The sequence below is a fragment of the Pan paniscus genome, chromosome 3 (assembly GCF_029289425.2).
Source record: "Pan paniscus chromosome 3, NHGRI_mPanPan1-v2.0_pri, whole genome shotgun sequence".
Taxonomy (NCBI): Eukaryota; Metazoa; Chordata; class Mammalia; order Primates; family Hominidae; genus Pan; species Pan paniscus.
In genome coordinates this window covers 52,969,007-52,994,654 of record NC_073252.2, presented here as the reverse complement: position 1 = coordinate 52,994,654, position 25,648 = coordinate 52,969,007, and the positions used below count along the sequence as shown (strand labels likewise).

Here is a 25,648-nt window from a genome sequence, read left to right as displayed (position 1 = left end):
GGGCCGGAGAGGACCAAGAGGGCGGCCCCGAGGTTCCCCGGGCTGGGGGATGCGGGAGGGTGGGTCTCCGGCGAGCAGCGCGCGGCCACGGGCGCTGCCACGGGGGCGGCGCGGGGGGAGCAGCGGGGCCCCAGCGCGTCGACGCCAGCCGCGGAGACGCGTCGAGCCCCCGCCCCCGCCCCTCACCTTCTCCTCCTCTTCCTCCTCCTCCTCCTCCCCGGCAGAGCTGTAGGCCTCACAGTGGTGACGCGGGGTCATCCGGGGGCCCGTTACCACCTCATTCTCATAGGCGCGCGGAGGCGGTGCGCGCGGGACGACTGGGCCAACTGAGGAGGGAGGAAGGGGAAGCGGATCGGGGGGCGCGGGCGCTGGCGCTCGAGCGGGACGGACGGCTGCGGCCGCTGGGTCGGTCAGCGAATTAGTTCCATGATGACCCCCGGCCTGAGGCCGCCGCCGCTCGAGCCCGGGTGGGGAGGGGGCTCCCTCTCGCCATAGGGCGGCGGGGGCCGGGGAGAGGCGGGGGGTGAGACCGGCTCTGCCCCTGCCCGGGGAAAGCGCCTCCGAGGGGAAATGGTGAAAGGGGGGGAGGGGAGAAAAGAAAAGAAAAAAAAAAAAAAGAAAGGGGAAAGGGGGGAAAATAAGAAAAAGCGAGACAGAGGCGCTGCCGCGTCCGCTCGCGGGGAAGGCTGGGGAGGGAGGGGAAGAGAGGGGAAGGGAGGAAGAAGTGCCGGCTTCCTCGGCTCCGCCCTCGCGGACCGATTCCTAGACTCGCCCACTCCTTGTAAACTACGCGGACTTGGTCTTTCACCCTTCCTGTTCCTCCCCGCCGCCTTCCCGGTCCAACGAAAGTACAGAGAAGTGCGGCCGAAAGGAGACGGGCTGGGGAAGTCGTTGGCACTAGGATGGAAGGAGGGAGGACGTTTTCTCGTGGCTAAGAAAAGCTGAAGGTCCGTGGACTCATTTTCCTTGAAGGAGCGGAAGGGTTGCTTGCAGACCGCACGGTGACGTCAGCGTCTCTGGGCCCCCACTGAGGGGGCGTGCGGTGGCCGGAGAGTGCGCTGCGCATGCGCCTGGGGAAGAAAGAAGCGGCCGAGCGCTGCGCTTGGGGGAGGGGATTTCACGATCCGCTCCTGTGGTCCAGCTTTAGAGCAGCTTGGTTTTATCTAGCCCTACTCGTCCCCAGGCTCTTAGAAGGATTCACTGGGAAGGGGCTACTGATCTCTTGGGTGGAGATCTTGCAGATTTGTTGACCTAGCAAAGTATTACGTGTTCTCTTCTTACCGTTGACATGTAAATAGAATTGCGGTTTTTCTCACTGCCACATTGTGTGGGTGGAGGGAGATTCTAAAGGGTTTTAGGAATCGGAAAATTAGGGAGAATCAAATCATGGGTGCTTAAGGCCTCAGTGAAACACTGTAAATTATACTGCTGACGGCGAGGAACCTGCTTGGCAATGTGCCAAGGGGATTTTATCCCCTCAACCAACACGTCTGAGTATTTCCAAATAGGTTTTATTACCAGGTGCTTAAAGAATGTGTGGTGACATAAATGGGTTTTATTTGGGGTTCTGTTAGTACAAACGGTAACTTTTTGCTATTTTGATTGTTTTAATTATTTAAAAATATGTAGTATTACAGAGTTTTGAAAGAGCAAGAGCTAGATCTCAACCATTTATAGAAGTCTCGTTTGTTTTTTCCATTTGTTTTTTATATAGTTATTTTAACTGTCAGTGAAAAAATATGTGTTGAGTTTATTTAGTGGCCAGACTCAGCAAACTGGAAGTAGCCAAGACAGACATAGCTCCTGCCTTCATGGAGTTTACAGTCCAAACAGAGGATAACCATTGAGCTAATTATCACTATGTAAAATTACCAAGTACATTTACTTGTTTACTTGTGCATGTATCCCCTCCCTAGAATATAAGGTCGCAGGCGGCAGGGATCTTGCATGTTTCACCCTCTATCCCTGTGTATAAAAGGCTCTCAATATTTGACCAAGTAAACAATTCTGGTATTAAAACCATTAAGATGGAAAATCGCCGGCTGCTGTGGAAACGCTTGCCTTTCCGCCTGGTTTGGGATATCAGAGAAGGTTTTTCTGAAGAAGTGACATTTAAGATGAGACTTGAAACCGCTGGGCAAAGAATGATACAAGCAGAGGAAGTTATGTGAAAAGGCTCCGAAGCTGAGACGTTCTAAAAATCTCTGAAAGCTAGTGTGGCTGGCCCTCAGACAACTGAGGCAGGATGTGGAAGCAGAGGACAGATGCCATAGAACAGAAGAAGGAATGGGAAGCCCTAGGAGGATTTCAAGTGGGTTGTATCCTTTTTTTTTCTTTTTTTCACTTCATGTAGCCTATTATTATATGGTCTTCATTCAAAAAAGCCACCATTTTTCTGCATGTTACTCTTGAGAGTGTAGCATTTCTGCATAATACTATTGAGAGTGTAACATAATTCCATTGTTAGACCATGAAATTGCTTCTGATTTTCACTCCAATAAGAATAATGCAAATTCCACTCCTAAATATATACCCAAGAGAAAGGAAGATATTTGTCCATGCAAAAACTTTTTTACAAACGTTAGCATTATTCATAATAGCCAAAGATGAAACAACCTAAATGTTCATCAGCTGGCGCCTGTATAAATCAAATGTGATACATCTATGTACAATCAAATTTTTATTTTTAAGAGATGGGCTCCGTGGCGCAGATGGGGGTGCCATGAGACTTCCTATGTTGTCCAGGCTGGTCTCAAACTCCTGGCCTCTAGCAATTCTCCCTCCTTAGCCTGAAAGTGATGGGATTACAGGCATGAGCCATCACACCGACCTATACAATGGAATCTTATTGGGCCATAAAAAGAAAATACTAATACATGCTATAACATGCATAACCTTTGAAAGCAGTATGCTAAATGAAAGAAGCCAGTCACAAAAGACCACATATTATATGATTCCACTTACGTGAATGTCCAGAATAGGGAAATATATAGAGACAGAAAGTAAGGAAGTGGTTGCTTAGGGCTAGGGGCAGGCATGGGATTAGGGGATGATAGTTAAATGATATGGGGGTTTCTTTCTTTTTTCTTTTCTTTTTTTTTTTTTTGGAAACAGGGCCTTGCTCTGTCACCCAGGCTGCAGGCTGGAGTGCAATGGTGTGAACATGACTCACTGGAGCCTTGACCTCCAGGATCAAGCAATCCTCCTGCCTCAGCCTCCTGTGTAGCTGGAACCACAGGCGCATGCCTCCATGCCCAACTGATTTTTTGAAGGTTTCTTTTTGAGGTGAGAAAAATGTTCTGAGATTGATTGTGTTGATGGTTGCGCAACTGTGAATATTTAGGTTGAGTATTATCCAAAATATTTGAGACCAGAAGTATTTTGAATTTTAAACTTTTTTTTTCAGTTTTGGAAATGTTTGCATTAAATTATATACTTACTGGTTGAGCAACCTAGTCTGAAAATCCAAAATGAGCATTTCCTCTGAGTGTCATGTTGGCACTCAAAAAGCTTTGGATTTTGGAGCATTTCAGATTTTTGTATCAGGGATATGCAACCTGTACTAAAAACCATTGAATTGTACACTTTAAATGTATTACTTCTATGGTGTTTGAATTATAATAAAGCTGCTACCCAAAAAATGAAAAACAAAAATAATTCAATTAACATCTTCATAACCTCTTTGGGGCTATTCCTAGGTCCAACAATATTATGATTTTATGGCTTTTACTGAATACCAGTTGCCAGTTGTAAGGCAGAAGATTAAACCAATTAAAATATTACCAGGAGTCTTTAAGAGCTCCCATTTAATTATATACTTATCCTTATTAAAACTATCTTACTGCCTATGAGATTGCCAGTGAGAATTTAATCTCCTATAAATATAATTACAAGTAATTAATAGGTGGGTAAGTAACTAGTTGCAGTTGTCTGAACAAAAAGTATGGATATTTTCTTTCTTTTTTTTTTTTCCTTTGAGACAAGGTCTCGCCCTGTCACCCAGGTTGCAGTGGTGCGATCTCAGCTCACTGCAGCCTCAACTTCCTAGGCTCAAGCGATCCTTCCACCTCAGACTTCTAACTAGCTAGGAATACAGGTGTGCACCACCATGCCCAGCTAACTTTTGTATTTTTTGTAGAGACGGGGTTTTGTCATGTTGCCCAGGCTGATCTCGAATGCCAGAGCTCAAGCAATCCAGCTACCTCAGCCTCCCAAAGTGCTGGGATGACATGCATGAGCCACTGTGCACAGCCAATATGGACATTCTTGTTCTTCAGTATCCATTTGTAAGACCATACTTTAATTCACTTTTTTTTTTTTTTTTTGAGACAGAGTGTCTCTCTCGTCACCCAGGCTGGAGTGCAATGGTGCAATCTCAGTTCACTGCAACCTCCATATCCCAGGTTTAAGCAATTCTTCTGCCTCAGCCTCCCGAGTAGCTGAGATTACAGGCGTGCCACCATGCCTGGGTAATTTTTGTATTTTTAGTAGAGACGGTTTCACCATGTTGGCTAGGCTGGTCTCGAACTCCTAACCTCAGGTAGTCCACCTGCCTCGGCCTTCCAAAGTGCTGGGATTACAGGCTTGAGCCACTGCGCCAGGCCATATTTTTTTAAATAACTAATAATTGTTTTTACAATTAATTGTAGTTGTAAAAAATTGAAAGTTTATGAAATTCCCTGAGAAAATAAATAAGACATATAAAGAGAACATATTATCCGCGTATTGGTAAATAACTTCTATTTAGTAATTCTAAATAGTAAAGTTAGACTACCATTCTACACGGCATTTCTAGGTGTGGTAGTTCATGCCTGTAATCGCTTTGGGAGGCCAAGCTGGGAGGATCATTAAGCCCAGGAGTTTGCACCAGCCTGGGCAACACAGAAAGACCCTGTATCTGAAAAAAAAAGGAGAGAGAGAATAATAATAACTAATACATGCTGATCACTCACTATGTAGCAAACATTATACTAAGCATTTTTATTGCATTCTTTTGTGTTTATCCCCACAGCACTCCTCTATAGTAGGTATTTTTGTTGTTCCTATTTTACAAAAGATAAAGAGGTAAAGTAAATCCCAATGTTCGTCACATAGCTTAGAGGGGCACAGCCAGGATTCAAACCCAGGTTGACTATCTCCAAAGCATGGTATGTTTTTAATCACTACTCTTTACTGCCTCTCCCTTGGAAGTTTCTGGCTTGCAGTAAATTTTAGGACAAAAATAGTCACCTTGTGGTGATTTTTGGCTTGTGTTTAATCTTAAATATTTTTAAAAATCTAACATGCAGTTATTTGTGTGTCCAAAGAGTAGATTTTTACTGGAAAAGGATTTCAGACTTGTTTTATTTCATGACTAGAATATTAAATCTTGAAATTAAACTATACCTTGCTTCAAATCAAAGAGGAGCAGCATAAGGAAGCACATGAGAAACAGCTATCAGAATAAAGACAGTGAGCGGGTGTGATGCCTCATGCCTGTAAGCCCAGCACTTTGGGAGGCTGAGGCGGGCGGATCACTTGAGGCCAGAAGTTTGAGACCAGCCTGGCCAACATGGCGAAACCCCATCTCTACTAAAAATACAAAAAGTTAGCCGGGCATGGTGGTGTGTGCCTGTAGTCTCAGCTACTCTGGAGGCTGAGTCAGGAGAATCGTTTGAACCTGGGAGGCGGAGGTTGCAATGAGCTGAGATAGCGCCACTGCACTCCAGCATTGGCGACAGAGTGACATCCTGTGTCAAAAAAAAAAAAAAAGGAAGTATAAAGACTGTTCTGTAATGCAAAATAGTGTAAAGTGAGACCTCTTCAGAAGTCTAGGAAAATGGAAGGGAATCAAATTGATGGCCAGGAAGTGGTTCGCTATCATTAAATATTTCTAGAAATACTGCCTACATTTTTAGGAGTAAAGAAAGCAAGGCTGTTTCATGTTTAATGACAGAAGCTTCTATTCTCCTTTGTCCTAAATGAAATTTTTAGATAATGTTTCCACAAGACAATTTATGAAGGTACTATCTTGTAGGAGAGATGTTAAAGCCTACAGGAACAAAGGAAATTATTTACTGTCATAATCACTTAGCATCTGCCCACACTTTAGGATTCTTTTAACAACTTCTAAAATATTTTTCATTTATCTATACAGAGATAGAATGTAAGAGGAGTAAATGTCCCAAACCAACTTGGCATCAAGATATTAAGAGAAAAAAAAGTCCCCATTCACCAAATAATATAAAGACCTCCTCCTTAATATTAAGTGGGGAAAGTGCTCAGAGGGAATAAGTCAAGGAAGCCTCAAGCTGCCTTTTTTTTTTTTTTTTTTTAAGAGACAAGTGAACATTTATTTTTGTGCCTTTCTTCCTATGTGTATTTCAAGTCTTTTTCAAAACAAGGCCCCAGGAATCTCCAGATTCAATTGTGTCCCTGGGCTTGGTAGACTGCTGCAGGAGTCTTAGGGAACCTTGTACAAATGCTAGAGTTACTCATTTACCAACATTAAACCTTAGGATAGAAGATGCAACAAAAGCAGGACTCCTTCTTCCATGGAATATGCTGATTTCAGACGAGGCGACAGCCAATGTAGAAAACGCTGAAATTTTTCCTTGGAACTGGACTGTGATGAGAGGTGCTTGCCATGAACCTAAGTTACTGTCTTTTGTTTTCTTTTTTTTTTTTTTTTTTTTTTGAGACAGAGTTTCACTCTTGTTGCCCAGGCTGGAGTGCAATGGCGTGATCTCAGCTCACCACAACCTCTGCCTCCCGGGTTCAAGCGATTCTCTTGCCTCAGCCTCCCGAGTAGCTGGGATTACAGGCATGTGCTACCATGCCCAGCTAATTTTTGTATTTTTAGTAGGGACAGGGTTTCTCCATGTTGGTCAGGCTGGTCTCGAACTCCCGACCTCAGGTGATCCTCCCACCTCAGCCTCCCAAAGTGCTGGGATTACAGGCGTGAACCACTGTTCCGGCCAGCTACTGTCTCTGACCCTTCCTTTCCAGTGTTTGAAGATAAGGCAGGAAATAATCTTCTCTGAAGATACTTGATAAAAATTTCCAAAAAAGCAAAAACACATGCTTCCACTTCATTGACAAAAATTTACTGCCATTTGGCACCTGGGTCTAGTTCAGCTGGCGGATGAGCTGATTGATGCATTCACCCTGATAGCCAGCTGTGCCCATCTCCTTGAGGAAGCCCACTCTATTTTTGGTAGCATGACGGGCCACTGAGTGGTGGAAAGGGCACAAGAACCATGAGCTCTCTGGAAATGCTTCCCTGGGAAGGCAATTTCATGAATGAGGTCTTCCAAGCAAATGACACCAAACTTCCCCAGGTGCTCCTCAATCACTGTGTTTTCTGTCAGAGAGATGGTCTTATTCTTGACCTTGGCTTGTCCACGTTTCAAAATTCAAAATTCCTGGACAGACTTCAGATTTGGAAATCCCTAGGTCACATAAGGTTCCACTATACGCAGCATTTTTAGGTTCTTGGGGGTGGCTTTTACAAAGACACCATTAAAAATTTTCTTTAGGCGAAGTCTTGCAATGGTTCTCTGCCCCAGTAAACTCACACCATCAATCCTTTTGATGCACACAACAAAGGCCAAGGAATGTTCATCTGGCAATTCCAAGGCATGAGGTTTCACTTCTAGTTGTCTGAGAAGCAGCTTGTCATGTTTCTGCCACCAGGAATCATGTTGGAATGATTCCAGTCGCTTAAACCTGAGCTCTTTTCCTTTGCTCCTTCTTTGCCAAAAGTGCCTGCTTTGCCTGGGTGGCTTTGAGGGCTTAATAAGCCTTCACCTTTTTCAGGAGATTTTCTGGAACCAAAGGGATTTTTCTTTGCCCTTGATCCACCGTCTTTCTAGTGTAGCAGCTACTGATCTGGCACAACCCCACCACATGGGGAAGACAGCACTCGCTCTGTTTACTTGACCATAGAGACATCAGTTCTAGCTCACGCTGGAGGACCCAGAGAGCCAGCCTGCACTTAGCAGCAGTGAGACACTGAGGTCCTGCTAACCCTGATTCCTGCCAAAAGTTGCAGCGCTTCCAAGCTTTTTAGAGCCTGTGTCATTTACAAAACCCAGCCCTTTTCTTATAGGTTAGTTTCATCACACTGGCGGTTTGGCTTTGGACAATAAAGTGCTTCCCACAACGCACCTACAGCTTCCGCTCTAGTGATGGCGCCGCACTTCCTGTGCGGCTCTGCTGCCGCCTCAAGCTGCTTTCTAAACTTGGGCCAACACTCAATATAAACTAGCTTTAGGTTTCTCATATTTAGGGAGTGATTTAGGAAAGTCTCACCAGAAGGGATCATTGGTTTCATGCTTCATTAAGAGGAGCCACGGAGATCAAACAGCAACCACCTATTTGAAAGTTGTATCTCAAAAGACTTCAGTAGAAACATTTGCCAAGGGGAAGAGTCAAAGTCTGTAAAACATTTGAAGAGATTTATTCTGATCCAAATAGGAGTGACCAATGGCCCAAGACGCAGTCTCAAGAGGTCCTAAGAACATGTGCCTAGGGTGGTAGCTTGGATTTATACAATTTAGGGAGATATAAGACATCAATACATGTATGATGTACATTCGTCTGTCCAGAAAGGTGGGATAACTGGAAACAAGGAGGGTGGGGGGTGAGGGGATTCCAGGTAATAAGTGAATTCAAGGATTTTCTTTTCTTTCTCTTTTTCTTTTTCTTCCTTCCTTTCTTTTTTTCTTTTTTTGAGAGAGAGTCTCACTCTGTCGCCCAGGCTGCAGTGCAGTGGCACGATGACAGCCCCGCTGCAACCTCCACCTCCCAGGCTTAAGTGATTTTCAGTTTTCCTGCCTCAGCCTCCTGAGTAGCTGGGATTACAGGCGTGTGCCATCACGCCCAGCTAATTTTCATGTTTTTTTAGTAGAGACAGGGTTTCACCATGTTGGCCAGGCTGGTCTCAAACTCTTGGCATGGTTGCTTCAGCCTTCCAAAGTGCTGGGATTAAAAGCTTGAGCCACCACACAGCCGATTCAAGGATTTTTGAATTGGCAATTAGTTGAAAGAGTTAAATTGTTGTCTAGAAACCTAGAATCAGTTGAAATGAATGTCTGGGTTAAGATAAGGGGTTGTGGACACCAAGGTTCCCATTATGAGGCAAAGCCTACAGGCAGCAGGCTTCAGAGAAAACGGTCTGCAAGTGTTTCTTATCAGATTTTAGAAAGTGCGAGACTTCTGTTGATTTTCTCCTGGATTAGGAAAAAGTCCTGGAAAGGAAAGGGGATTCTCTAGAGAATGTAGATTTTCCCCACAAGAGACAGCTTTGCCGGGCTGTTTCTAGATACGGCAAAGAAACATGTTTGGGATTAAAATATTTTGATTTCCCTCTTTGTCTGTCATGTGACGTTATGCCAGTTAGGTTGGAAAGCAATCCATGTTATCTGGTGTTAAATAAAACCCCTCTAATGAAACTTTATGGTTTATAGGGCGTGACTCCCCAGGCCCCTTATGTAGGAATTTGGGCAAGAGAAGAAAAAGGTCAGAGTTTAGTTCTCACATTTTATTTACTTATTTTTAGTTGGGAGAAAAATACATCATTAAAACAAAGTATCATTTTACTCTTTTCCAGAACTGTTTTGAATTGTCAAAGGACAAAGTTAACAGCAAATTTAAAGACCTCAACTGGCTTTACTGCAATTCTAGAATCAGGCAACACTTATTTTATTATTTATAATTTATTCCATAAAATACAATTTAACTGTCCCAGTGAGCTGAGTAGTAGAGGTTGGCTTTATAGGCAGAGAAGGACTGAAGCAGAAACAAAGAAAGAACTGGTCATTTCAAAGTCGCTTTCCTTGTAAAGCAGGGACAGAGAGAACAGTAGAAAAATGACTGATTGGTTAACATCAAGTTATTTGGGGTTAAGGATTACAACAGAGGGAATTTTCTTGGGAGTGGTAGAATGCACACACTGTAATCCCAGCCACTTGGGAGGCTGAGGCAGGAGGATTCCTTGAGTTCAGGAGATCAAGGTCAGTCTGGGGAAGGTAATGAAACGCATCTCTTAAAAAATAAATATGAAAATAAACTAAACCAGGGAGGACTTTATTATCATGCAGATTAAAACTGGCCTGTTTGGGAGATTAGCTGTTACCTCTCTCTCCTGATTTCTCAGATAACAACTTAGTTTGGTGACATGAAACTTCAGCATGGGTGACTGTTTTGATTTTTAGTCTAGTCCGTTGGGGCCTAGTGCAGGAGCTTAGTCCAAAACAATGGCCTCCTGTAATTTTTATTTAACAGAAGCAGGAACCACCAAATTCAGCATGTAATCAGACTATCAACACACACTTATCAAGCACTTGCGGGGGAAGATGCGTAGAGAAGGGTAAAAATCCTCCAAGTTTTATTTTAGTCTCCTCACACATATGTTTACTATAACACTTATTTCTTCTCAGTAAAGGAAAAGAATTATGTTTTGGGAGTCAATTTAAATTATCCACAATCAAGCCAGAAGCAGTGGCTCATGCCTGTAATCCCAGCACTTTGGGAGGCCAAAGCAGGAGGATTGTTTGAGCTCAGGTGTTGGAGACCAACCTGGGCAACATGGTGAAACCTTGTCTCTACCAAAAATACAAAAAATTAGCTGGGGTGGTGGTGCCTGCCTGTAGTCCCAGCTACTCAGGGGTCTGAGGCGGCTGAGGTGGGAGGATCACTTGAACCTGGGAGTTAGAGGTTGCAGTGAGCAGAGATCTCGCCACTGCACTCTAACATGGATGACAGAGTAAGACTCGTCTCAAAGTAAATAAATAAATAAATAATACACAATCAGGGTTTCTAAGACTTCATTCTTGAAAAACTAAGCTGCCTTTTTTTTATACTTTAAGTTTTAGGGTACATGTGCACAACGTGCAGGTTTGTCACATATGTATACATGTGCCATGTTGGTGTGCTGCACCCATTATCTCGTCATTTAACATTAGGTATATCTCCTAATGCTATCCCTCCCCCCACCCCGACCCCACAACAGGCCCCGGTGTGTGATGTTCCCCTTCCTGTGTCCACGTGTTCTCATTGTTCAGTTCTCACCTATGAGTGAGAACATGTGGTGTTTGGTTTTTTGTCCTTGCGATAGTTTGCTGAGAATGATGGTTTCCAGCTTCACCCATGTCACTACAAAGGACATGAACTCATCCTTTTTTATGGCTGCATAGTATTCCATGGTGTATATGTGCCACATTTTCTTAATCCAGTCTATCATTGTTGGACATTTGAGTTGGTTCCAAGTCTTTGCTATTGTGAATAGTGCCGCAATAAACATACCTGTGCATGTGTCTTTATAGCAACATGATTTATAATCCTTTGGGTATATACCCAGTAATGGGATGGCTGGGTCAAATGGTATTTCTAGTTCTAGATCCCTGAGGAATCGCCACACTGTCTTCCACAATGGTTGAACTAATTTACAGTCCCACCAACAGTGTAAAAGTGTTCCTATTTCTCCATATCCTCTCCAGCACCTGTTGTTTCCTGACTTTTTAATGATCGCCATTGCAACTGGTGTGAGATGGTATCTCATTGTGGTTTTGATTTGCATTTCTCTGATGGCCAGTGATGATGAGCATTTTTTCATGTGTCTTTTGGCTGCATAAATGTCTTCTTTTGAGAAGTGTCTGTTCATATCCTTCGCCCACTTTTTGATGGGGTTGTTTGTTTTTTTCTTGTAAATTTGTTTGAGTTCATTGTAGATTCTGGATAGTAGCCCTTTGACAGATGAGTAGATTACAAAAATTTTATCTCATTCTGTAGGTTGCCTGTTCACTCTGATGGTAGTTTCTTTTGCTGTGTAGAAGCTCTTTAGTTTAATTAGATCCCATCTGTCAATTTTGGTTTTTGTTGCCATTGCTTTTGGTGTTTTAGACATGAAGTCCTTGTCCATGCCTATGTCCTGAATGGTATTGCCTAGGTTTTCTTCTAGGGTTTTTATGGTTTTAGGTCAAACATTTAAGTCTTTAATCCTATTAGGAAAAGAGGAAGTCAAATTGTCCCTTTTTGCAGATGACATGATTGTATATCTAGAAAACCCCATCGTCTCAGCCCAAAATCTCCTTAAGCTGATAAGCAACTTCAGCAAAGTCTCAGCATACAAAATCAATGTGCAAAAATCACAAGCATTCTTATACACCAATAACAGGAAAACAGAGAGCCAAATCATGAGTGAACTCCCATTCACAATTGCTTTAAAGAGAATAAAATACCTAGGAATCCATCTTACAAGGGATGTGAAGGACCTCTTCAAGGAGAACTACAAACCACTGCTCAAGGAAATAAAAGAGGATACAAACAAATGAAAGAACTTTCCATGCTCATGGGTAGGAAGAATCAATATCGTGAAAATGGCCATACTGCCCAAGGTAATTTATAGATTCAATGCCATCCCCATCAAGCTACCAATGACTTTCTTCACAGAATTGGAAAAAACTACTTTAAAGTTCATATGGAACCAAAAAAGAGCCCGCATTGCCAAGTCAATCCTAAGCCAAAAGAACAAAGCTGGAGGCATCACACTACCTGACTTCAAACTATACCACAAGGCTACAGTAACCAAAACAACATGGTACTGGTACCAAAACAGAGATATAGACCAAAGGAACAGAACAGGGCCCTCAGAAATAATGCCACATATCTACAACTATCTGATCTTTGACAAACCTGTCAAAAACAAGAAATGGGGAAAGGATTCCCTATTTAATATATGGTGCTGGGAAAACTGGCTAGCCATATGTAGAAAGCTGAAACTGGATCCCTTCCTTACACCTTATGCAAAAATTAATTCAAGATGGACTAAGCTGCCTTTATTATGAGATAGTGATTTAACAAATATTTGAGTCCCAGTTGCATGCTGGGTTAGGCACTAAAAGAGATTCTAAGGTGAATGAAATATAGACCTGCTAATAAGAAACGTAATTATTCATTCTTTAATTGAGCAACATTTGCTAGCCGTGTGACCTTGAGGCAAGTTACTCAGCTTTTTGTTGTTGTTTTTTTTGTTTGTTTGTTTTTTGTTTTTTGAGACAGGGTCTCGCTCTGTCATCCAGCCTGGAATGCAGTCTCAACTTCCTGGGTTCAAGTGATCCTCCCACCCCAGCCTCCAGAGTAGCTGGGGCTATAGGTCTGTGCCACCATGCCCAGATAATTTTTGTATTTTTGGTAGAGACGGAGTTTCACCATGTTGCCCAAGCTAATCTCAAACTCCTGGGCTCAAGGGATCCACCCACCTTGGTCTCCCAAAATGTTAGCATTACAGGCCTATTATGGCCTACTGAGTAGGCCTACGCATGGCCAACTCAGCTTTCTATAACTTGACCTGTTTCGTCGTCTGTAAAATGGAGGTAATGATGTATCTCATAGAGTCTTTATGACAATTAAATGGGATAATATTTGCAAAAGGCTTAGAACAATGTATGACACATAGGAAACCCTCATTTTTAGCTTAACTATTGCAAGAGGTTTTTATGTGCTAGGCTTGAGTATGTGAGGTATTAATGATTTGCTGTGTAACAAACTACCTCAAAATATAGCTGCTTAAAACAACAAATATGTATTATCTCATACAGTTTCTGAGGCTCAAGAGCTCTAGCTGGGTGGTTCTGGCGCAGCATCTTTCATGAGGTTACTGTTAGTGGTGGCAAATCCACACAGGTCTGCAGCAACCTCAATTCTTGCCTCCTCAGAAGAAAGAATTTGACTGAGGGGCATAAGGCAAAGGTAGAGACTGAGGCAAGTTTTAGAGCAGGAGTGAAAGTTTATTAAAAATCAGGCTGGGTGCGGTGGTTCACGCCTGTAATTCCAGCACTTTGGGAGGCCAAGGTGGGTGTATCACCTAAGGTGGGGAGTTCAAGACCAGCCTGACCAACATGGAGAAACCCCGTCTCTACTAAAAAAAAAAAAAAAAAAAAAAAAAAAAAAAAAAAAATTAGCCGGGTGTGGTGGTGCATGCCTGTAATCCTAGCTACTCAGGAGGCCGAGGCAGGAGAATCGCTTGAACCCGGGAGGTGGAGGTTGCAGTGAGCCGAGATTGCGCCATGCACTCCAGCCTGGGCAACGAGCAAAGCTCTGTCTCAAAAAAAAAAAAAAAAGTTTATTAAAAATCTTTAGAATAGGAATGAAAGGAAGTACACTTGGAAGAGGCTCAAGTGGGCGACTTGAGAGATGAAATGTGCGGTTTGACTTTTTGACTTAGGGCTTTGTATGTTGGCATGCTTCTGGGGTCTTGTGTCCCTTCTCCCCTGATTCTTCCTTGGGGTGGGCTGTCTGCACGCACAGTGGCCTGCCAGAGCTAGGGAGGGGAGCATGCTCAGTGTGTTCACTGGCATTGTATGCATGCTTGCTTGAGGTGTTCTTCCTTACCAGTCAAATGTTTATAGAAGGTCATGTATCAGTTAAACTGCCATTTTGCCTCTTAATGTGCATGCTTGAGCCCACTTGCCCAATTCCTGAGATCTTATTGGGAAGCTGCTAAGTTTCTGGTGTTTGTGTTTATTGGGAGACTTTCTTTCCCTGGCACTGGCTGCAACCAATTATTATTTTAGAGAGACAGTTTAATAACGGCCTGACCATCACCTGATGGTTGCCTGACATTCCTGTTGTGGGAGCCTCTCTCCTGCTCTGCTCATGTCTGACTAGCTATTTACTGTAACATTTCAATGAGCTTGTTGACTGGGGCTGAAGTCATGGAGGGGTTGGAGAATCTGCCACCCAGTTCAGTGGCTGTTGGCAGAGGCTTCAGTTCCTTGCCACTAGGTCTCTCCATAGGGCTGTCCAAGATCAGGCAGCTGGCTTCACATATAACAAGTGATGGTGTGGGAGGGCAGAGAGAGACAAGATAGAAGCTGCAACTGCTGCCATATTCTGTTCAGTAGAAGCAACTCACTAAGTCCAGGCTATACTGAATGGGAGAGGAATTAAACTTGAAGAGTATCAAGTAATTCATGGACCTATTTTTAAAACTGCCACAGGTATGGAAGGAAAAGTAAGGGTTATCTAAGTAGACAAGAACAGATACGATAGGCAAAGGGTGTAGCGGAAACAAAGGAATAGAGATAATAAGAGAATTACATAGAATGCACTCTAGCATGGCTAGAGAATTAAGGTGATTACTTCTTCCCATTTTATTTTATTACCATTATTATCATTACTATTTGGAGACAAGGTCTTGCTCTGTTGCCTGCGCTTGAGTGCAGTGGTGTGATTATGGCTCACTGCAGCCTCAACTCCTGGGCTCAAGCAGGAGCCCAGCTAATGTCTTTTGTAGAGACAGTCTCACTATGTTGCCCTGGCTGGTCTCAAACTCCTGGTCTCAAGCAGTCCTCCCACCTCAGCCTCCCAAAGTGCTGGGACTATAGGTGTACACCACCACACTCAGCCTCACTTATTCCCATGTTATTTCTTTGCTTGTTTGTTTGTTTTTTGTGATGGAGTCTCGCTTTTGTTGCCCAGGCTGGAGTGCAATGGCACGATCTTGGCTCGCTGCAACCTCTGCCTCCCGGGTTCGAGCTATTCTGCCTCAGCCTCCCAAGTAGCTGGGATTACAGGCATGCACCACCATGCCCAGCTAATTTTGTATTTTTAGTAGAGATGGGGTTTCACCATGTTGGCCAGGCTGGTCTTGAACTCCTGACCTCAGGTGATGCACCCACCTTGGCCTCCCAAAATAAAGTAATTTTCCCAATATATACAATTAGTAGATGGCAGATCCAGGGCCTGAAACCATATTTCTGATTATAGAATCTTTGATTTTATCTCTATGTTGGGGTTCTCCTGAGAAACATAGCCAACAGGGAGGGTGGGTGTGCCTGTGTGTGGAGAGAGAGAGAGAGAGAGAGAGACAGAGAGAGAGAGAGATTTATTTTAAGGAATTGGCTCATGCAATTGTGGAGGCTTGGTAAATCCAAGATCTGCAGTCTAGGCTGGAGACCCAGGGAAGAGTGGCAGTTTCGAGGCCATAATCAGTCTGCTAGCTGAATTCCTTCTTGCTCAGGGGAGATCAGTGTTCTATTAAGATCTTCAGCTGATTGGATGACACCTACTCTTATAAAAGGTAACACGCTTTACTCAAATTACACTGATTTAAACGTTAATCTCATCCATTAAAAAAAATAATAAAATTAAAAACATCTACTCAGAAACTCCAGAATGATGTTTTACCAAGTATCTGAGCACTGTGGCTCAGACAAGTTCACACATGAAATTAACTGTCTTACTACCTTATACAACAATGACGATTTACAGTTCAGACTGCAAAGGTCCTTGAATGCCATTTTGTTGGATTTGTGAAAATTAACCAGTGGCTCTCTAAGAGATTTGACCTTCATCATCTGATACTGGCAGCAGGAATGAGGTGGGGTGGGTGTCCTATAGAATAGTTTAATTTCTTTAGGGAACGTGTGTTGGAATATTTGCCTATCATGCTTGATTTTCAATCTTATTTTGACACATGACAAATTGGATGTTTTTTCCTTTCAATACTTTTCCTTTTGGTCCACATATTTTTAGTAATTAATCATTTTTTATACATTTTACATATCTCTTTTTTCTTTTTTGGGGGTGGAGAGACAGGGTTGCTCTCTGTCGCCCAGGCTGGAGTGCAGTGGCAAAATCTTGGCTCACTGCAATCTTGACCTCCTGGTCTCAAGTGATCCTTCCACCTCAGCTTCCCAAGTAGCTGGGACTACAGGAACATGCTAATTTTTGTAGAGATGGGGTCTCACCATGCTGCCCAGGCTGGTCTTGAACTCTTGGCCTGAAATGATCCTCCTGCTTTGGCCCCCCAAAATATTGGGATTACAGATATGAGCCACCTCACCCAGCCATTTCATGTATTTCAATATAATGACTTAGATTTCAAAAATATTTTTCTTTGGCCGGGTGTGGTGGCTCATGCCTGTAATCCCAGCACTTTGGGAGGCCAAGGCAGGTGGATCACCTGAGGTCAGCTGGCCAACATGGCGAAACCCCATCTCTACTAAAAATTCAAAATTAGCTGGGCGTGATGGTGGGCGCCTGAGGTCCCAGCTACTTGGGAGGCTGAGGTAGGAGAATCGCTTGAACCCCAGAGGTGGAGGACATAGTGAGCCGAGATCGTGCCACTGCACTCCAGCCTGAGCGACAGAGCAAGACTCCATCTCAAAAATATATATGCATATATATGTATACTTTTTTTATTTATTGTATATTCTCTCCTATTTAGTCTTTCTTAACTTTAACTTTTTCTTTCTCTTTGAGGCCTTATTTCAAGGCTTACTTTTAGATATCCCTTCTACCAAAGTGCAATGTGAATTTAGTAAAGATGACAGAAATGTAGGTGAGAACTAAAGGACCCAGTTTGTAGACCATCTGGACTAGGAGATTCAAAAGGTATAAATATTGTTCAAGCTTCATTTCTTTGCAGGCAGTGCATAAAAGAAAAGCTATTTCAACCTTGATGCTGGAGAGATTTCTCTCTGTAGCTAACATAGAACAGGAAACCTTAATATTTTTCTTGCCTCAGAATTTAAAGTCACATTGGTCCCAGACTGTTGTTTTGGACCACTTGAAACAGCAGGAGAAAACATGTAATTGGGAGTGGGCTGGAGAATGTTATGAGGCCACCCAAAAGTGATCTGGATTATAAATCTATGCATACACCCTATTAGAGAACAGGAAGCAGAATCTAGAAAACCAGTAGAGCAAAAGTTCTGATAAGCTAGAAGAAAAAGCAGAACCGGACTTGCAGAGTAAATGGGGGCTGAGACCTCATAATAGAGTGTAAAACAGAGTGAAAGGATTGGGAGCTAGTTTTATGGTCATATCCATATTCTGGTCAGTTGTTTTGTGGAAACCGCAAAAGGGAGGGTGAGCATCAGATGGTTAGTTAAAATCAGCAGTGTAGCCATTGTTTTGAAAGGGCTGGTTTCTGTTTTGCCTGTAGGGAAGGAAGCCTGATGGTGGTTAGCAAGGGAGAGGGTATAAGGAGTGGGATCTCCCATTGCATCATGGCCCTGGGAATGTAGTTTTAAGGTTTCTCTGTGGTCCTCTTGGCCAAGAGGGGGTCTTTTCAGTCACTTGGGGAGCTTTCCAAGAGAAGATTTTGAAAGTTTATTCATCTTTTTGTTTTTAATAAAATTAAACCATCTTGGAAAAATAGTTTCTCCTATTTTACCTTGAAAGATTGCCAGGTGTGGGCATTCTGTGAATTCTCTAAGTAACACATTCCAAAGGAATTTTCTTCTCCTTTTAATTGTGTTCCGGAAGCTATTATTAATAGGTTACTCATTTGAACTGTATGACAGCAGGAAGTAAGACTCAAACATCTAACCACACTAAATAACTCTTTGGATTAACCCATGTAGAAAATGATCAGCTAATTTTGACTTAAATCTTGCTTATACTAATGACCACTTGCATTTTGAAGAAAAAAATTAATCATATTCCCAAATCCACTACTCTAAAGTATGAGATAATTTCTATTCCAGAATCTTTTTGTTTTTGTTTTTAAGACAGAGTTTTGCTCAGTTCCCCAGGCTGGAGTGCAATGGTGTGATCTCCACTCACTGCAACCTCTGCCTCCTGGGTTCAAGTGATTCTCATGCCTTAGCCTCCCGAGCAGCTGGGACTACAGATGTGAGCTTTTTTTTTTGTATTTTTAGTAGAGATGGGGTTTTGCCCATGTTGCGCAGGCTGGTCTCAAACTCCTAGCCTCAAGTGATCTGCCCGCCTCAGCCTCCCAAAGTGCTGAGATGATTATAGGCATGAGCCGCCACCCTCAGCCTGTTCTATTCCAGAATCTGAAGTGTCTTCTGAACACTTGAGGATAAGGTAAGGTAAAGACAAAAACATAACGGTGGAGAAATATGGTGAGAGGAACCAATCTTTATGGGGCAGAAACTTCAATATTCTATGAGATCTTTCCCTCCTCCCCAAATATCAAATATTCTCCATCATGCCTCTTAGAGAGGGCTCCCGGTCAATTTTTATAGGTTCTCTGAAACTTGGCCTCTTGACCACTATCAGGAATTTACAATATACAGGCAAGGTGTGGTGGCTCATGCCTATAATCACAACACTTTGGGAGGCCAAGGTGGGTGGATCACTTGAGGTCAGGAGTTTGAGGCCAACTTGGCAAAACTTTGTCTCTACTAAAGATACAAAAAATAGTTGGGTGTGGTGGTGTGCACCTGTAATCCCAGCTACTTGGGAGGCTGAGACAGGAGGTGGAGATTGTAGTGAGCTGAGATTGTGCCACTGCAATCTAGCCTGGGTGATAGAGCGAGACTCCATACCCCACCCCCGCCAAAAAAAAGAATTTACAATATATATATAAATAGGCAATAAATATTAAAAGGCTGATATGAATGCCAAGTCAGTTTTTTTTCACCCAGAGAATTGCTGAGTAGAACATAGACCAGATTTCATTTGACAGCTACTCCCACATGCATTATAATACACACATCATATTCCTTACTGTAGAAAGTTACAGTTAAGGTTATAAGAACTGAATCTTGTCCATATGAAAAAAGAAAGACTATGTTAGTAATAGTATTGCTTTTATATTTATGTATAGTATATTGTTATTTGCCTTTGCCTTTAAATATATTACTATTTTGTCTCTTAAAATTGTTCAAAAACCCAGGTAGTTATTCACCAAGTTCTCGTTAGTCACCGAATTAAAATTGCATTTATAATAATGAGAATGTCAAATAGTATATACTGAATTTTATAAGTTTGATATACATTTTCAACAAAAGAGCCAAGATAAAATGTAATTTTCTAAACCGATAAGGCCAGGATACTTTATCATAATGTTAAAATTATCCCTAATGTTAGGAGTTAAAGGCTAACATTAGGAAATCTTTTCAAAAGATTTTTTTGAGTAGAGGGGCTTTTTTTGTATTGAGTCAACCAATTTACATTAAACAATTCAGTAAAGTTTACAGTAATCAATACACAGTATATCCTCATATTCCACAGCAGCTTCAGAGTAGTAGTAGGACAATAGGAGTTTCTGGCTCTGAGCCCCCACCTGTGTAAATACTGGCACCCCAGTTCTCCAATCTTCCCAGCACTCAAGATTCCTCTTTCTCTTGGCAGGTCCCAAAAGAGTCAACTTGATCTTTTTGACAGCCATTAAGAGAACTCTATCTCTTTGTTCCATGCCTGGTCACTTTGGCACAGCTGTCTTGCTGACACTCTTCAGATATGTGCTGACCTTGGCATGCCACTAGGGGGTCGCTGCCTCATAGTATATACTTACCAATCATCACACTCCCCCATTGCTGATGCTCGATTGAGTCCTTTCAGGTCAGTGTCTCTGTTGTTCTAGGTAATGGGGGAGTGGAGTGAAGTGGGATCCTGTCTCTGCTGGTGTTACAATCCTTTAATGGGTTTCTAAAGAGGGTCACCTTGCTTTACATTTTTATGGAGAGCTCAGTGTTAAATTTTATGTGGACACATTTTCTTGCAGTTCTTAGCTCTTATGCTCCCGTCAACTTCCGTGGTACTGGGTCAGGTAACATTTGATGTGACATGACTTCAACAACCCCTGAAAGGAGCTGGACACTTTAACTCAAAACTATTCAGGGTGAGTTCCCTGCCCACTTCAGGTCATCCCAGAGAAACCAAGCTGATCAAGAAACCAGGAGATAATGTTACAAACACACTACTCACTACTGTGGGTTCCAAGGCATTCTCCTCTTTCTCACTTTCTTTCCCTTTCCTCTCTCTCGTCCTACTCCAATTTGCTCTACTTTCTAGACTGCAGCAAAGGCCCTTTGTTACATGTAACTTTTACTTTTTAAGAGAGAAATTTATTTTCTGTCAACAAAGAAGTATAAATATAAAATTCTATTAAATAAATAATGAAGAGTCTTCATTTAATACGGTTAGTTAGGAAAGAGATAAGGGAAAAGCATTGTGCCTGAAGACAATATTTGAAATTAGTCTTTATTACTTGGTTGTCTAAGTTTCCTTTTTCCTGTCAGAAACAGTTTTTTATTTAGTTAGATCCACCAACTTGTTTCTTCAGCATTAACTGGGTTTTAATGATCTGCTTCTTACAAACATTCAATTGCCTTTTTCTCAAGCTTCTTTTCTGGGTAGGCCCCACAGAGAAGCAGCAGGGAGGAATTATATCCCAGGATGAAGCATCCTCACCAGTGCAACATCATTCCGTGTTGTATTTGCCAATAAGTTGATGACATTAGGCCTTTTGAGTAGAGTCCCCATTTCTTTTTCTTCCAGACATTAGATATTTTTCAAAGTGAATTTTAAGTACCTTTTTTAAGATCTAGACTGCAATAAATTTTTCTGCAATTAAACACAACATAATACAGTGTGTGGTTCAGACTGATGCTAGTATCAGTTGATTTTGCAAGCCCCATTTACTAGTAAAAGCTGGAGTTGTGTGACCCTATCTTATTCAATAAACAAGTATCCAAATATTTATTGAGCACCAACTCAATATAGGGCCTTGGACTGAATTAAAGTAGCAAGCTGACCACAAAACCAGGAGATAATGTTACAAACACAGTATTCCTATTGTGCAGTGGTCACAATTTTAAGGTAAAATTGGGGACAGCTATAAAAATATTTTGTGTAACAGAATGAAAAATTTCTTGCCAGGCAGGGTGGCTCATGACTGTAATCCCAGCACTTTGGGAGGCTAAGGTGGGTGAATCACCTGAGATCAGGAGTTCAAGACCAGCCTGGCCAACATGGTGAAACCCCGTCTCTACCAAAAATACAAAAATTAGCTGGGCGTGTGCGCCTGTAGTCCCAGCTACTCGGGAGGCTGAGGCAGAAGAATCCCTTGAACCCAGGAGGCAGAAGTTGCAGTGAGTTGAGATTGTGCTACTTGCACTCCAGCCTGGGAGACAGAGTGAGACTCCATCTCAAAAAAAAAAAAATTGAAAATTTCTGCATATGTCTGGATTGAAATTACCCATGAAGTCATATAGGACTTAATTCAGAGGACATTTTTTATCTATTCCAATGTTGGGTTAGGTTTGTGCCTTAATACTCTTCAGGATTTAACTACACCAGATGCAAAGGAAGTAAATGCCCAAACCTCATAGCCAAGTTTACCATTTTCCAGTATTTTGATGTGAAATTATTCTGACATAGTAGAGTCAAATGCCTCCTACTGTTTTTCTGATAGCTCTGCTATTGACTGGATGTGTGTGTCCCCAAAATTCATATGTTGAAGCCTAATCCCCAGTGTGATGGTATTTGGAGGTGGGAATTTTAGGAGGTACTTAGGTCAAGAGGATAGAGTCCTTGTGAATGGGGTTAGTGCTCTTACAAGAAAAGATGTGAGAGAGATGATCTCTCAGCCATGTGAACATACGGCAAAAGGCACCTGTCTACAAGCCAAGAAAAGACCCTCACCAGATATCTGCTGGTGCTTTGATCTTGAACTTCTCAGTCTTCAGAACTGTAAGAAATAAATGTTGCATAAGCTACCCATTATGTTGTAATTTTGTTAACAGCAGCCCAAACTGACTAAGACAAACAAGGATCTTAGCCTTTTGGTTTTATTATGTTTAATGTTTTTGGAGATCCCCAAGTGATTTCTTCCTCAAGGGAAAATTCAAAACACTATCATCACCAAGATACTCTGTCTTGTCAATTATTTTCTGCATTTATCAATTTCCCCTTACATTTACCCTGCTTATAATTGTACCTCACCTTATGGCAGGTTCCCACTTTGGTTTTTATTTTGTTTTGTTTTTGAGACAAGGTCTCATTCTGTTGCCCAGGGTGGAAGGCAGTGCTGTGATCTTAGCTCACGGAAGCCTAGACCTCCCGGGCTCAAGTGATCCTCCTGCCACAGCCTCCCAAGTAGCTGGGACTACAGGTGTGTACCACCATGCCTGGCTAATTTTTTTTTTTTTTAATATTTGTAGAGATGGATCTCACTATGTTATCTAGGCTGATTTCAAACTCCTGGCCTCAAGCAATCCTCTAGCCTTGGCCTCCCAAAGTGCTGGGATTGCAGCTGTGAGCCACCATGTCCTGTGACTTTTCCTAAGCATTGTTAGCTCTTGTCTTTATTCTAAGATCCTATTCAGATCTAGTGGATCTATCTCACCTCCCAGGACTCTGTTTATTGCCCTTGATCTAGGTTTACTGTGCAGTGATATACATATTATCTCTCTAAACATCTTCTGTGCTCTTCTCTTACTTATGTCAGGTTCCAATGTGTGTGGAGAGAATCATCTAAAAGGTCTGCATTATACTGGCCTGGAGGCATGAGGTGTTAATTAGGGTACTGGCTATGTTGTTGGAACAAGAAACTCAAAAATACAAAGATTCCCAAATGGCTCTATAACATAGAGAATTTAGCTCCTTCCGCCTTGTTGCTTTCCCATGCTTAGGAAGTTGGCTTCATTTTTGTGTCTGAAAATGGCTCAACCACCACATCCTCATTCCAACCCACTTAAAGGGAAAAGAGCGAATGAAGCACCTGGCCCAGAAATTGCATATATTACTTCTGCTTACATTCCATTTTTTTTTTCTTTCTTTTGTTGGGGCGGGATGGGGGGACAGGGTCTTACTCTGTTACCCAGGCTGGAGTGCAGTGCTTGATCTTGGCTCACTGCAACCTCCACCGTCCAGGCTTAAGTGATCCTCCCACCTCAGCCTCCTGAGTTGCTGGGACTACAGGCATGCACCACCACACCCAGCTAATTTTTTGTATTTTTGTAGAGATGGGGTTTCACCATGTTGCCCAGGCTGGTCTCAAATTCCTGGGGTCAAGCAATCCACCCACTTCAGCCTCCCAAAGTGCTAGAACTACAGGCGTGAACCACTGCACCCAGCCACATTCCATTTTTTTATGCAATCTTTAGCTATATTTGGCTCCAACCTTAGTATAGAAAGAGATAAAGGTATTGAGAGGACAATTAGCAAACTCTGTCTACCACATACTGTAATTTTTTGTTTTTTCTTTGGAGACAGAGTCTCACTCTATCACCCAGGCTGGAATGCAATGGCATGATCTCGGCTCACTGCAACCTCCGTCTCCCGGGTTCAAGCGAATCTCCTGCCTCAGCTTCCTGAGTGGCTAGGATTACAGGCGTGTGCCACCACGCCTGGCTAATTTTCGTTTTTTTGGTAGGGACAAGGTTTCACCATATTGACCAGGCTGGTCTTGAACTTCTGGCCTTCAGTGGTCTGCCCACCTCAGCCTCCCAAAGTGCTGGGACTACAGGTGTGAGCCATTGCACCAGGCCCACATGCTGTAAAGTCATCTAGGTCCCTTAAAAATAATTTTTTAGAGGCTGGGCATGGTAGCTCATGCCAGTAATATTAGCACTTTCGGAGGCCAAGGCAGGCGGATCACTTGAGCCCAGGATTTAGAGACCAGCCTGCACAACATGGCGAAACCCCATCTCCGCAGAAAATACAAAAATTAGCCGAGTGTGGTGGCACGTGTCTGTAGTCCAGGCAAGCTACTGGGGAGGCTGAGGTGGGAGGATTGCTAGAGCCCAGGAGGTTGAGGCTGCAGTGAGCTGAGATTGCGCCCACTGCACTCCAGCTTGAGTGACAGAGTGAGACCCTGTCTCAAAAATGATAATAATAATTTTTAAAAGGCAGTAACTAGCAGTTGGTGCTTTGGCTATTCAGTTCTTGCATCCTAGTTCTCTGGAAGTTCCCACTAGTATTCAGAGCAGGGGGATGGAGGTAGTAAGAAAAATAAGATTTTTGATCTGATCTCTCTTTATGCTGTGATCCCTATGCCATTTGTCCCTGCCAAAAATGTAACCTGTGCATTGACTGTCACAAATAGCCAGATTTTGACTTTTTGATCACTTTACCTTGAATGTACATTTATGCTATAATACATTAAAGATATAACTAATCCTAGTAAGACTAGGAAGCTGAATGTATCCCTTTCTTAGGCAGCTAAAATCTCAATACTTTTGAGTGCCCTTCACTTTACTCTTTGTACACAGGGAGTCTTCTTGTTTAGGAACCTCATCACCCTAGCTGCATGCCTTATCCACCATCTCAGCAGCTTGTTCCTTTAATGCCGCCAGTCTGAGCTTCAGCATGCTGCTTGCATTCCACAGGAAGCCTTGTAGTCTTGAGCATATTCCACAGGATGTGTGCTTCCTTCCTTAACTACTCTGAAACCTGTGGCTGATAAGTACACCATTGTCTTAATGGAGATCTCTGTTGATAAGAACCAAAACTTCCTCAACACAGCTCTATGGGTGTAGGCAGGAAGGGTATTTATTGAAGCAATTCAGGGGCATATCTGATAATCTAATTTCAGAATATAGAATCCTATTGCATAGGAAGTAGTTATCCAAGAGCTACCCTTTTTGGGATCAGATGATCTCTCATCTCTGCTTCCCTAGATATGTCCATTTGTTCCTTCTCTACCTCATTCTTTTTTTTAATGCTTTTTGTGAAAACTGTCATGTATCTCATTCTTTCTGATCTTTGCAAGGTTCTCAAGGTTTGCTCTCCCATAACTCTGACCCAAGGCTTTGATTTGCCGTGGTGTCATGTTTGTCCCAATGTACCCACACATCAGAACTTCTCTGCACAATAGGAACAGCCTCCATCTTTTTATTTTGGTACAGTTTCTCAAAGGAGGACATTGAATTGGCTCACCCTGAATCAGGTGTCTACCCCTGGT

At 42.6% G+C, this 25,648-nt stretch overlaps 1 protein-coding gene and 1 pseudogene across 2 annotated transcripts in view; both read right to left on the bottom strand.

The window, feature by feature from the left end:
- CCNI (cyclin I) overlaps positions 1-7,970 on the bottom strand; it is a 36,128-nt gene extending 28,158 nt beyond the window's left edge. For both annotated transcript variants that reach the window (XM_003832286.6, XM_063603550.1), the window contains exon 1: positions 187-7,970. Coding sequence is in view for 1 of the 2 variants with exons in the window: in XM_063603550.1 (XP_063459620.1) it covers positions 187-258 (72 nt within the window). In the remaining variant the exon portion in view is untranslated. The remainder of the gene's footprint in view (positions 1-186) is intronic.
- On the bottom strand, positions 7,108-7,932 carry LOC134730189 (ribosomal protein uL30-like; annotated as a pseudogene).
- Positions 7,971-25,648: the final 17,678 nt, after the last annotated feature.